At 37.1% G+C, this 13,066-nt stretch overlaps 1 protein-coding gene across 5 annotated transcripts in view; it reads right to left on the bottom strand.

Annotated features, from left to right (window-relative positions):
* The window catches only part of KLHL7 (kelch like family member 7), a 70,170-nt gene that overhangs the window by 42,288 nt on the left and 14,816 nt on the right, over positions 1–13,066 (bottom strand). For 3 of the 5 annotated variants that reach the window (XM_044246210.1, XM_044246207.1, XM_044246211.1), the window contains exons 2-5: positions 7,368–7,470; positions 6,351–6,444; positions 5,977–6,101; positions 956–1,131 (exon numbers count right to left, since the gene is read on the bottom strand). In XM_044246210.1, coding sequence (XP_044102145.1) covers positions 956–1,131; positions 5,977–6,101; positions 6,351–6,444; positions 7,368–7,446 — 474 coding nt within the window. In that variant the 5' untranslated portion in view covers positions 7,447–7,470. Of the gene's footprint in view, positions 1–955; positions 1,132–5,976; positions 6,102–6,350; positions 6,445–7,367; positions 7,471–8,394; positions 8,462–11,872; positions 12,007–13,066 lie in introns of those variants that run through there. The other 2 variants (XM_044246208.1, XM_044246209.1) reach the window with 2 other exon arrangements.

Below are 13,066 nucleotides of genomic sequence, written 5' to 3'. Positions count from 1 at the left end.
TTGTGTTTGTTGTTGTTTGCCTAGCCAGGTCTTCCAGGTCCAACTTGTCAATTTGCAGACTACTATAAGCAATGACTCTGGGCCATTAAGACCAGAAAAAAATGGCTCAGTGCAAATCTTTTATCTTTAGAAGAAAAGTAACTCAAGGCTTATGATCTTATAGTACCTCTATTAGTTTTCTATTGCTGATGTAACAAATTATCATAAATTTACTGCCTTCAAATACAGAGAAGGGTGTGGGACTGAAAAGAGGGATTAACTGAATGTCTGCATATCAAAGTGTTACTGTTGGACCACCTAGCTCCCAAATGCCTGTACCCAGCTTACACCTCCAATAGTTTGAGAGTAAAAATGTGTCACACTGGGTTAAAATCAGTGTGTCGGTAGGGTTGCCTGAGGATCTAGAGGAGAAAGCATTTCATTGCCTTTTCCAGAATCTAGCAGCTGCCTGCATTCCTTGGCTTATGGCCTCTTCCTCCCATCTTCAAAACCAGCAATCACTGGCCAGGTCTTTCTTACATCCCATCACTCTGACACGGACTCTTCTGCCTCCCTTTCCACACTTAAGGAGTCTGGTGATTACAGTGGGCCCACCTAGATAATTTCATCTCAGAGATCTTTAACTTACCACATCTGCAAAGTCCCACTTGCCATGTAAGGTACTTACTGGTTCTGGGGATTAGGATGTGGACATCTTTGGAGGGGAAGCATTATTCTTCCTACCATGGTATCCAATAACTTTACTTCTACCAAATGGCCTACCTCTCAGACAGAAAGCCCTTGCAAGTACCCAAGATTTACTTTTCCTATGAAACGATTTTGGAATACTGTTTAACAAACAGATTCTCTCCTAATATGATTCTTTTTCTTGTCATGTAATGCATCCAAACATGAAGCATAAGAAATCAATAAGGATATTTTTACTAAGAAAAATGTGGGAAGACAATTTAGTCACCTGATCCTCTGCTCTCACAGTCAGAGTGTCCTGGTTGAGGAGATGTGTAACTCGCTTGACATCAAGTTGCAGAAATTCGTCAGTTTTGTAAACTTCAGTAAAATGCTGATGAATAAAGTCATCTGCAGTTGCTTTCAATTCAGGACAATCCAGACACTCTGCTAGCACACTTATACCTAAATACAAAAGAAAGTAAATGAACAGATAATGACTTTAAAAAAACCCAAACAGGGGCGCCTGGGTAGCTCAGTGGGTTAAAGCCTCTGCCTTCAGCTCGGGTCATGATCCCAGGGTCCTGAGATCGAGCCCCGCATCGGGCTCTCTGCTCAGCGGGGAGCTTGCTTCCTCCTCTCTCTCTGCCTGCCTCTCTGCCTAGTTGTGATTTCTCTCTGTCAAATAAATAAAATATTAAAAACAAACAAACAAACAAAAAACAAACAAACAAACCCCAAACATACACTGAAGACAAAGTATGACTCCAGAAATACGAGGCTGAATGAATTTCATAAATTTGGATCCTCTTCTATTCTACTGATTTGTTTATTCTTTTTTTTTTTTTTTTTTAAGATTTTATTTATTTATTTGACAGAGAGAAATCACAAGTAGATGGAGAGGCAGGCAGAGAGAGAAAAGCAGGCTTCCTGCTGAGCAGAGAGCCCGATGCGGGCCTCGATCCCAGGACCCTGAGATCATGACCTGAGCCGAAGGCAGCGGCTTAACCCACTGAGCCACCCAGGCGCCCTGATTTGTTTATTCTTATGCCAATACCATACTGACTTAAGTATGGCTGATTTTGATACTTTGTAGGAAAAGCCCCTTCAATGTTTTTTCACATTTTTTCTTAGTTAGTGTTAAACATTTTCTCTTGTAAATATATTTTAAAATAAACTTGTAACATTCTACTTTTGATTCTACATTTTGATTCTACATTTGATTCTCCATTTTGATATGATTTTAAGTTCCACAGTAGTCTTAGGTTCACAGCAAAATTTAATAGCAAGTACAAAGTTCCCATATACTCCTGTTCCACAAACAACCAACTTCCTCCAGTATCAATATCTCACACCAGGATGGCAAAGTATTATTATTATTACTTTTTTTGGTAAAGAATTATTTTTAAAAAGACATTCATTGATGGATTCAATTTGGCTGACTGGGCGGGGTGGGGGGGTAGTCTTGCTCCCAGGACCCTGTGACCATGACCTGAGGTGAAACCAAGAGCTGGAGGTCCAACTGACTAAGCCATCTAGATAACCCTCATCTTTCCTTCTTGATTAGACTTGTTAGGTATTTTATACCATTCTTTGAAATAATTAGCTTTTGTTTCTCTGGTCAATCTTTAGTCTATTAGTGTTATTTTTCCATTTTATTAATTTTACTTTAAAAAGGTATTTTCTTTTACTTTCAATTAGGTGTAAAAGTTTTTCTTTTCTACCTCTTCAAGTAGACTACTCTGTTGAGATAAAAATAAATGCATTTATTTGGAAGTATTTGAAGACTACAAATCAAATTCTCTTTAAAGAAATACTTAAGTCACATTCCAAAGTTTTGATTTTTTCTGTGCTTATTGTCATATATTTCTATATAGCCTGTAAGTTCATTTTTAATACCTCTTTAAAAATTCTTTTAAAATAATTCTTCAAGGGCGCCTGGGTGGCTCAGTCGTTAAGCATCTACCTTCGGCTCAGGTCATGATCCCAGGGTCCTGGGATCAAGCCCTGCACTGGGTTCCCTGCTCAGCAGGGAGCCTGCTTCTTCTTCTTCCACTCCCCCTGCTTGTGTTCCCTCTTTTACTGTGTCTCTATCTCTCTCTCTGTCAAATAAATAAATAAATTCTTTAAAAAAATTATTTGTCTTAGCAATGTGTCCAATGAATGTTTTAAAATGTAATTTTTTCTCCATTTGCATGTCGAATTCTACTACCTTCTAACTTCCTGTTACAGATAAATTGATGTCATTCTGATTCTCTTTCTTTTCTAAGTAAACTTTTATATTAGTTATCTATTTCTTTTAGATTTTATTTATTTGAGAGCATGTGAGTGAGCTTAGAGAACGAGACTTCCAGCTGAGCAGAGAGCCCTATGCAGAGCTTGATCCCAGGACCCTGAGATGACCTGAGGTAAAGGCAAATGCTAAACCAAGTGAGCCACCCAGGAACCCCAGTTATCTACTGCTGCAGGAAAAACAATTCTAGCACTTAGTGGCTCAATGTAACAGTAACATACTATTTCTTGCAATTCTCTGAGTCAACTGGGTGGTTCTTCTGAACATGGCTGGTTTGGCTTATGTCTGTAGTTAGCCAGTTGCTCAGTTGGGAATGGATGGTTTAGACTGGCCTCATTTACTTATCTTGTAGTAAGTAAGCTGGTTGTTACAGACATCAGCTAGTACAGCTCATCTGTGCCCCAAATGGCCTCTAATCTTTTCATGATAGCAAAAGAGTCCCCAGCAGCAAAGAAGGGCAAGCCCCAATGCATAATCATTTTTTAAGCCTTTGCTCATGTCACATTTGCCAATGTCCCATGGGCTAAAGCAAGCTACATGGCCAAGCCTAGGCTACACAGGGAAAAAACTCTACCTCTTGATTGAAGGCTACAAAGCCACATATACAAAGACTCATACAGGGATGGAAAGAATTTGTGGCCAATTTCTGGCTAACCTACCATACTCTTTCTCTCTAAAAGCTTATAATTTCTTTTTATATTGGTTTTTTAAAAAATTATGGTAAAACATATGCAACATAAAACTTACCATTATTGACATTTAGTTTATTCACCATGTTGTGCCACCATCACCACTATCTAGTGCCAGAGCATTTTTATCACCCAAAGATTAGTTCTCTCCTGATTTTGGAGGCAAAAAATATCACTAGGATATATCTAGGAGAGGAATATCTTACTTCATCAGGTCTGGTACTTAGTATAATTTGGTGTGAAAAGTAAAGTTTTTTTTGAGCTCAAATAAGTTTTATTACTTCTTTGATACTGCATTTCCTCCATCTGTTCCTTCTGAACTTCCTATTTCATAACACTGTCCCTTCATCTTCCTTTCATTTTTTATGTTTTCACTAATTATTTCCATTTCCTTGCATTTTTGTTTTGTTATCATGAGACAGTTTTCTCTGTTTGATCTTCTTCAGTCTGATTTTTAGGAATATCCATTCTATTTTTCAATTCAATGGAATTTCATGGAAAAATCACAGCTTTCCCCCACCCCCTTCATATGCATCCTTTCTATCTTAAAGTTCTCCTCTTCTTAAAGTTGTCTATAGGAAACATTCATTTTGGCTATTTAGCTTGCTTTCTGTACCTCAGACTACTGGGTTTACTTTAATCTAGAATGATTTTTGCCCAGTTCCATCAGATGTCATGAGTTCCTTTGGTATTCGTGGAAAACAGCTTGTTGGGGTCTTCTAGGCAGCAGAGTACTGACAAGTGGTAAAAACAAAGAGTTCTCTGATCAGCTCACAGGTAGAGCCACACTCAGGGCTAAACAGAAAGCAGGCTGAAGTAGTTCCTTTGGGTACTGAGAGTGTAGTTGGCTCAACTGGTTGGGCCACTATCTTTGCCCTATTGATAGCCCAAGAGAATCAGGCTCCCTTTTAGGCTGCTATGTTGTCCCTCCTCTCAGCTTTGAAAACAATGATGACAGAGGGATCCAGAAGTAAAAATCCTAAATGGTCTCCTCAGGAGCCCAAAGCCCAAGATGTGGTTAGCACAAACTTGCTCCAGGTTCCACAGTATGCTTTGTACCATCATATTCACTCCCTACTCTGTTTTTCTTTTAGCTGAAGTACCTGGTTGGAAATTTAGAGTGGTAGGGAGTTAGGGAAAAATCTTTAAGTCATCTTCCAAAAACTTATTTGAATTCCCTTTGTATAATAAATTTTGTGAAAATACTTATATAAGGAGAAATAAGTAAAATCTCAGGAACGTTGATCTTATGGATGAATGGAGCCCCGAACTATGGCCCAGAGAAATAGATTCATCCCAGAATGTCTCTATTGCACAGGTGAGATTAGAGACTGGTCTTTTTAAAGGATGTTTTTATTTATTTGAGAGAGGGAGAGAGACAAATGCACAAGCAGGGAGAGGAACAGAGGGAGAAGGACAAGCAGACTCTGTGCTGAGTGTGGGGCACAACATGGGGCTCAATCTCAAGACCCCAATATCATGACCTGAGCTGGGATCAAAAGTTGAATGCTTAACTGACTGAGCCACCCACATGCCCCCATAGCAGTCCCTTAATTAGTATCTTACTTTATAGTCTAGGATTTTTAGTTTTTCCAGTAAACAATAGCTAGCACAACTAAGAATGTGAAGAGGCAACATAGTGTAGTAGTTGAGAACAAGATTACTTAAATTCCAACCTCAGCACCTCCACATACTAGCTATAAGACCTCAGGCAATATACACAACCCCAGTTTTCTCATTCAAGACAGACTGTAGCAATCTTAAGTGCTTCAACAAAGGTGAACACTCATACTTATGATATCATATATCACACCACCACCAGATGCAATCCTTACTCTTCATTCCAGATACATAAAAAATCATTATTAAAGTTATTTCATATTTTAGAAAATGTAGTAGTTTTTTTGTTGCTGTCTTTTTGTAGTACAGTTTTTATTTTTATTTTTTTTAATTTTTTAATTTTTTTAAAATTTTATTTATTTATTTGACAGACAGAGATCACAAGTAAGCAGAGAGGTAAGCAGAGAGAGAGGAGGAAGCAGGCTCCCCGCTGAGCAGAGAGCTCAATGTGGGGCTCGATCCCAAGACCCTGAGATCATGACCTGAGCTGAAGGCCCACTGAGCCACCCAGGCACCCCGTAGTACAGTTTTTAATGGGCTTCTTGAGGCCTAGATTAATAGGCACCTCCTTAAGCATCTCTTAAAATGTATTTTGAGCATATTTTCTAGTGGACAATGTCTTTAAAATTAAATGAAGATACTTATCACACTTTTTAAAATTAAAATACACATTAAAGTTTGGTTTTTAGTAGGAATCTGATTTCTTACCAAGACAATTTGAAGCATCAACTTGTTCTTTCAAAAAATCAACACACATTTTCTTCACAGGTTCAATCTGGTACTGGTTTGCTGCATCTAACAAAGACTGAACGTTGTTGCTATTCACAGAAATTCTGCAAAGAAGTTAAAGTGAAAATTAATCTCCTACAATTTATTATTTAAATAATGCTATTGTAAAACGTATCCTATTAGCCCCCGAAATTAAACAGAAAATTAAACTTTTCAGTCCTTGCATCAGTATGGCATCCTTGTAGTTTTTCATGTTGAAGAATTTGGAGCATACCAATTTGTCACCACAATGCTCCGGCGTGGTAGATGCCAACCTTACTTCTCTATAACGGAAATGATCCTTCTTAACTTACCTAGCAGTATAAGCAAATTCCACAAGTTGTTCGATAATGTCTGGTTCAGCATCTTTGAGTTCAACTTCAAAGGACTTTGATTCCAGCATGTTAGCTAAAATGAAAAGAAGAAATATAAATGTCATGAGTACTATTATTAGTTTAACTGAGGGCCAGATCATTCCAGGTCATGTTAAATATGGAAAAGAATAATAGGACAGAGATTTCTCTGGAAAAAATATACCCAGAAAGCCCAACTTTCCTACAATAAATGCAAAATTAATTCTCCACACTTGAAAAGTGCCTTAAATTAAAATAAGCTAGGAAATTAGTGAATTAGTATATTTCTTAAAAAAAAAAAAAGCCAAGTAAACATATATATAAAATAGTCTTAGTATTCCCCCAAGTCCTAAAATACTTGAGTAGCACTCTTCTAAATTGCCGTGAGCAAAACTTACATCTGATGCAGCTGGCAAACATCTACAAGAACAATGACAATTACAGCAATGCAACTGCTATAATAAATATAGCTATAGCTAACAAAGCTCTCATTCTCTACCAAAAACCTTATAGGTAGTCAGAGCACCAAAGAGAAAACTTGAGGCAGATATATTACATAACCTGATCAAGCTCATAAAATAATACTAAACAGAGGAGCCAGGACTTGGATCCAGTTCTTAACTTTAAATCTAGAGTTCTTTCTAGTATGGTATTTCATACTTCATTTTTATTTAAGTTTAACTTGCTAGACAAATTATCCTAAACATTTATTTTCTTCTTTGCCTTTCCATCTAAGGTCAAGAAGAAAACTGGGCATTCAAGTAGAAACTGTACCTTCATCCATAAAATCTTTGGGCCTGTAAGGTTGATGAAAGAACATTTTTCTTTTGCTCAATCCTCACCACAACCACTTTTCAATCACTTCATTGTTTTATGGCCTTAATTTCTTAAATGCTTTAAAAACTAGGAAGATATTTTCATTTAGACTCCACCTCATTCTCACGGAAAAAATTTTATGCTTTACTTTAATATACTTACTTGTGAACATTAAGTTAAAAAAATGACTGGCTGCTGCAAGGACAACTCGATGAGCAGGTATCTTTCTTTCCTGGACCATAAGGATCACATCACATAATGTTTTCTAGTGAAGGGAGAAATAAATGAAATTAAAAGGGGCGCACTGGGCCTGGCTTAGCAAACATACAAAACCGGTGCTTGACAAATGCTTCAACTCAATTTTCTATTCAAATCCAGTCTTTGTCCAGCACAGAATCTGTTCCTCAGACACATTTAGAAGAGATGTAGAGTTGCTGTCATGATTTGCTGTATCAAAATATGGCACTGAGCTTCCCTTAGAAAAGCAGTCTACTAATCCTTTAGAAAAACCAATTTTTTTTCCTGACACAAAATGTAAGGTATTTCTCAGGGTGTTATTTTATGGAGATTTTAAATGAAGTAAAAGCAATGTCCTTGATGGTTTTTCAAACACAGCAATCTGGGTTTTTAAAAAATTATCAATACTTGGTAAGACCCAAAGCTCCCACTGTATTTCCCAAGAAAGTAGCTTACACAGCTTTAACTTGAAACAAAAACAATTCAGAATGCAGACTGGACAAAGCCAATGACCACTCAGCACTCTTTCCTTAGTAACACTTCTCTCAAATGTATGTCTGATAGGGGCTGGATAGCAACCGCTTTTTAAATTGTGATTTCTGACTAAGGCCAAAATGGTGTCACTCTAGGTTGTCGAAAGAAGGCAGAGTTAGATTAAATACTTACAGTGCTGTAGAAATAAATAGTAATGAAAAAATTTAAGGTTTACTGGGACACTTAAAGATGAATTTCAAGGAGAAAGAATATCTTTATTGTCAAACAAAATTTCAATTTCTTAATGAAGTTGAAGATAAAATGTACAGGTTAGTCTCAGAGAACATCTGGAGACTGTGATATGTTAGGAACTCTTTTAGCACTGGGAATATGAGGCAAATAATACTTCTAGAATAAAAGAAAATTCTATCACATTTTGTAAATTTTAAGGAATTACTGAACTAGTAATACAGATCACCTGGGTGTCTCGGTTGGTAAGCGTCTGTTTTCGGCTCAGGTTATGACCTGGGGTCCTGGGCTGGAGTTCTGCAACAGGCTCCCTGCTCACGGGGGAGTCTGCTTCTTCCTCCCCCGCAACCTCTCCCATCTGCTTGTGCTCTTACTCTCTCTCTCAAAGAAATAAATAAATAAAATCTTAAAAAAAGAAACTACTAATATAATTTCTGATAGGTAAGTCACTATATTCTATTTTATTAGTCCACGAATAAAAATCCAAGTGAGATGGTAATGCTCAGTACAAGAAAGGAAATGGGCTTTATTTTTATTTTATAGTGGGCTAAAAGATGAACATATTTCACTTTTACTGCTATGTTAAGATTTTTTTTATAAGGCCTACAGACTGCTGCTTAGATATTATATTCAAATTACTTATGGTTAAAGCCATTGTTATCCCAAGAGTGTCTCAAATTTTTCAGTTTTTATTTCCTTTGATTTGGTGGGGGAGGTACAGAGTAGGCATAGTTCTTAGGTGACTTTGCCACATACCATACCGAAAATACCAGGTAGCAAAACCAAGTCAACTATTTGGTTACAACAAAACAAGCTGATTGCTCAAGAGAAAGAAAGAGAAAAAAAGGTGGAAAGAAGGAAAGGAGGGAGAAAAAGAGTTTGGACAGAAGAACAAGAAAGTTAGATAAGGGAGGAGTCTATGGCTGCTGACAGAAGTTCCAGAAGATGTACAACTATACTGAAAGGCAGCGAAAAACCTTTTCAAAATATATACTCAGTAATAGTGAGTTTTAGTGGCATGGATTTACAGGCACTTTAGAAAGTTAAAGAAATCAGAGCATTCTCTGCACAGCAATTTAGTGCTAAGAATAATCTCCAGCTGGATATTAATGTTATGGAAGGAATGGGTGGAACCTTTTGTATCCAAATGGTACATCTGACTGTACTATGTAGACTAACAGGTTTCAACAAGAGATGGGACTGACTTAAAGAAAGAGGTTCCACTCAGGAAGAGTCTATCTGCAGACAGAAAATGGGAAGAGACAGAGATCTGGGTTACACTGGAGAATATGAAAGGTAACAAGTCCTATGTGAAATGAAGAGAAACTTAAACAAAAACTACCCTTTGGACAATACATGTTCACTGGATAGAACAAGAAAAAAAATACATAAACCCTGGCAATTTGTTTATATCCACCTATATTTGTTATTTTCAGCTTTTGAATTTTTAGTCTCTTATATATTGCACAGATTTGTGAATCTGTCAAATTCTCACCATCTAAAATTACTTTTAGTAGGATTTAGGTCCTTCATATTTATTACTGATAACTCATGTTTCATTTTACAGAAGCCATATTTTTACATAATTTATTATGCTTCCTTGCGGTCTTCTTTTTTCTCTAACTACCAGGTGGTATTTTAATTCCATTTTCTTTGTACTTGTGCACTTTTTTCTTCTTTTAGGGACTTACTTATATCTGTCAAATATTTGCAAAGTGAATTCAGCAGGGTTATTAGTCAAACATTATTCTAGGAATGCAAGGAGCATTCAAGAACAGTAATTCTTTCATATAATTCAGGATATTCACAGGTTAAAAGAGAAAAACTTCACATAGAAAACCTTCAATAGAAGGCAAAATTAAAAATTCATTTCCTTGTATACTCTTTAATAAAGTAAATGATGTATCTGTTCGCTGAAGGTGATTTAACTCAAAAGCAAACATCACCTTTAATGGTGACACAAAAGAAGCATTCTCATTTAAATTTGAAACAGAGACACATATACTGTTACTACTACTAATCAATTATTGTTCTGAAAATTTCAGCCAAATTGAAAATTGCCTCTGCCCCAGACAACTTACCAGTATTTAAGTTTAGCAAACACCTGTAGCCCTCTTGATGAACCAAACCTTTCTTTGTATAGGAACCAGAGCACCAATATGCAATCTGCAAGCACTGCTATGTCTGTCTGTAGCTGGTACCATTGAGTCTGTACACAGTAAAGAAGTGTTACAGACCACTGAGCTCCCTTTTTACTGATTAACTGCCCTAAAGTGCTTTTAAAAATCTTTGGGCCAGGTAAAAACCTCAGTTGGTATTTAGACAAAAGTGTCCCTTCTCCCCAGGTGGTCAGCCTTCTGGATAAAGGTCATATGCCTTTCCAATCAAAATTGGTCTCTTAAGTATTGGCTTTTGAGCAATGAGCAGCTGAACCTGGGTTTTAGGTAACAAAATCAGTAAGAAAATAAAGATAAATAAACTTAACACTTATAGAACTAAATAAAAAAGTCAGTAAGATGGCTAGACAGAAATAAGATAAATATGAAAAAGCAATTAGCTAACCTATATGTGAGCAGTAAGCCATAAAGAAACACAAATGAGGGGAAAAAACCACAACAACCTGGCATGGCAGCAAGAAAATAATTAAATGTTGAGAAATAAACGTAAGAAATGTAAGGGATCTACATTAAACAAGAATTTAATATATGATAAAGATACTATTTCAAAAATGTGGCCAGAAGGTGGAGCACTGGCAATGTTCAGGGCAGTCAAACTACTTCCTATGATACTGTAACAGGACACATTTATAGTACACAACTGACAACATCCACAGAATGTACAACACAGAGAATAAACCTTAATGTAAACTGTGGTCAATAACAATGTAACAAAATACTGGCTCATCAATTTTAATAAATGTATCATACTTGTGTTAGCAAGATGTTAACAGTAGGGGAAACTGGGAGGGGGAGAGGAAAAATGGAAAACTCCGTACTTTCTGCTCTATTTTCTGGTAAACCTAAAACTACTCTAAAAAGCAAAGTCTACTAATTTAAAAAAAAAGTCGTAAGAGAATGGATAATTGAAAAAATGGTATTAGTATAACTGTTACCCATTGAGGGGAAACAGATTGCTCTCTCATAATATAGTGTCTCTTCTCTGGGGCAAGTTAAGTACTGGGAAGGAAGGTTCAGTCCTTTTCTCCAATGTCACTTGTGGAAGAGGTTCTATAGGACAAGCAAGAATAAAATAGAGGTCACTGACCACACACACACTGCTAGGCCTTCTGGTTCATTTTCTTCTGTAAGTCTGCCCCAAAGTGGAACATAACTCATCTCAAATGTTTGGAACCAACAGTGGAAGAGGGTTGCTGAAATCCATTATGCAGAGACATTCAATGCACTGAAGACAAGGAGAAACTTAGGTGATGCTTTAGTGCCTACAGATATGAGTCCTTTGGTTGGGAAAGGTTTCACTTCAAAACAGGCAATCATTTCAGGCAAGCGTTGGTAGAATGACCTGTTCTCTTTATGTGTTTGCCAGGTAGGACTGCAAATGGCAGTAGTCTCCATGTAAGCTCCACAGCATTGTATAAGGTTCTAACTTTTAACAATATGTGCTGGCATTACTAGGAGGCATGCAGCTAATTCTATTCCCAAACTGTATCCTTCATCATATCCCAAGAAGAGGACTGAGGAATGACTAACCTTTGGATTTATGTAGCTTGTCAACAAGGTTCTGCAATCAGTCCTGCCCAGCGTGATTTCAAGTTGGCCCTGGATATAAATCCCTGAGTAGACTGTAGTAGATTCAACTATAGTTGGGTGATGGATTTAAATCACTGAAAAGATAAAGGGAAATGGAGCCCTTATTATATGGGGGTAAATCATCTTCTTCGATTGAGATACTAAGAAAGCCTCAACAAAGCCATAATAAACTAGGCTAAGAGAAAAATTAAAAAGGCCTTAGGAGGGGTGCCTGGGTGGCTCAGTGGGTTAAAGCCTCTGCCTTCAGCTCAGGTCATGATCCCAGGGTCCTGGGATGGAGCCCCACATTGGGATCTCTGCTAGGTGGGGAGCCTGCTTCCTCCTCTCTCTCTCTCTGCCTGCCTCTCTGCCTACTTGTGATCTCTGTCTGTCAAATAAATAAATAAAATCTTAAAAAAGAAAAAAAAGGCCTTAGGAATCTTATCTGCTCAGATAATCAAGAAAAATAGCACTGGATTTAAACATACATAATTACAGTAAGGCACGTGGGAAAGTAAAAGAAAAACAAAGTGAGATACCCAGAGTAATAGAGGAAAAAGGGGATTTCTTCCTTAAGGGAAACATGGCAAGTTAGGTCAAACAGCTTTAAAAGGCAAAGGAGATATAGTTTAAGTGCTCTTTACAAGATGAGACTAGAAAAAAAGAGTCTGTTATTTATTCAAGTAAGGTGATATAAGCCAAAGAGATATATGAAGGAAGAAAAGCAAAATTTAGCAGTAGACTAAAACGGTTCTCAGAAAAAGCCTGGATTTAAGAAATTTTTGTTGTAGAGCTCTCTTAAAGCTAAAGGTAAGAAATCAAACACATAATTAAGGACTATCCTTAAAGACTAAGACAGTTGTAACAGGTGATTACATTAAATTCAGATAGATCTGTAAAGTTTTGGAAAAGGAAGATCAGCAACAAAGCAGTGCATCCATTATGTAATTTGCAAGATGACATGGATGGGAAGACAGGAATGTTACATACTATAGTGGAACATATCTGGGAAGTCTGTGGGGAAAAGACCCTATGGGAGAGTATTAGGTCACACTAAAGGAAGGTCAAACAACCCAGACATAATCCAAGCCTAAATGAGAGGTTGAACCTGTCCATAATTGGAATTACTTTACTGATGGTATGAAGGTTGGCAGC

Source organism: Neovison vison, chromosome 4, assembly GCF_020171115.1.
Source record: "Neovison vison isolate M4711 chromosome 4, ASM_NN_V1, whole genome shotgun sequence".
In the NCBI taxonomy this organism is placed as follows: domain Eukaryota; kingdom Metazoa; phylum Chordata; class Mammalia; order Carnivora; family Mustelidae; genus Neogale; species Neogale vison.
This window is presented reverse-complemented; position numbering and strand designations above follow the sequence as displayed.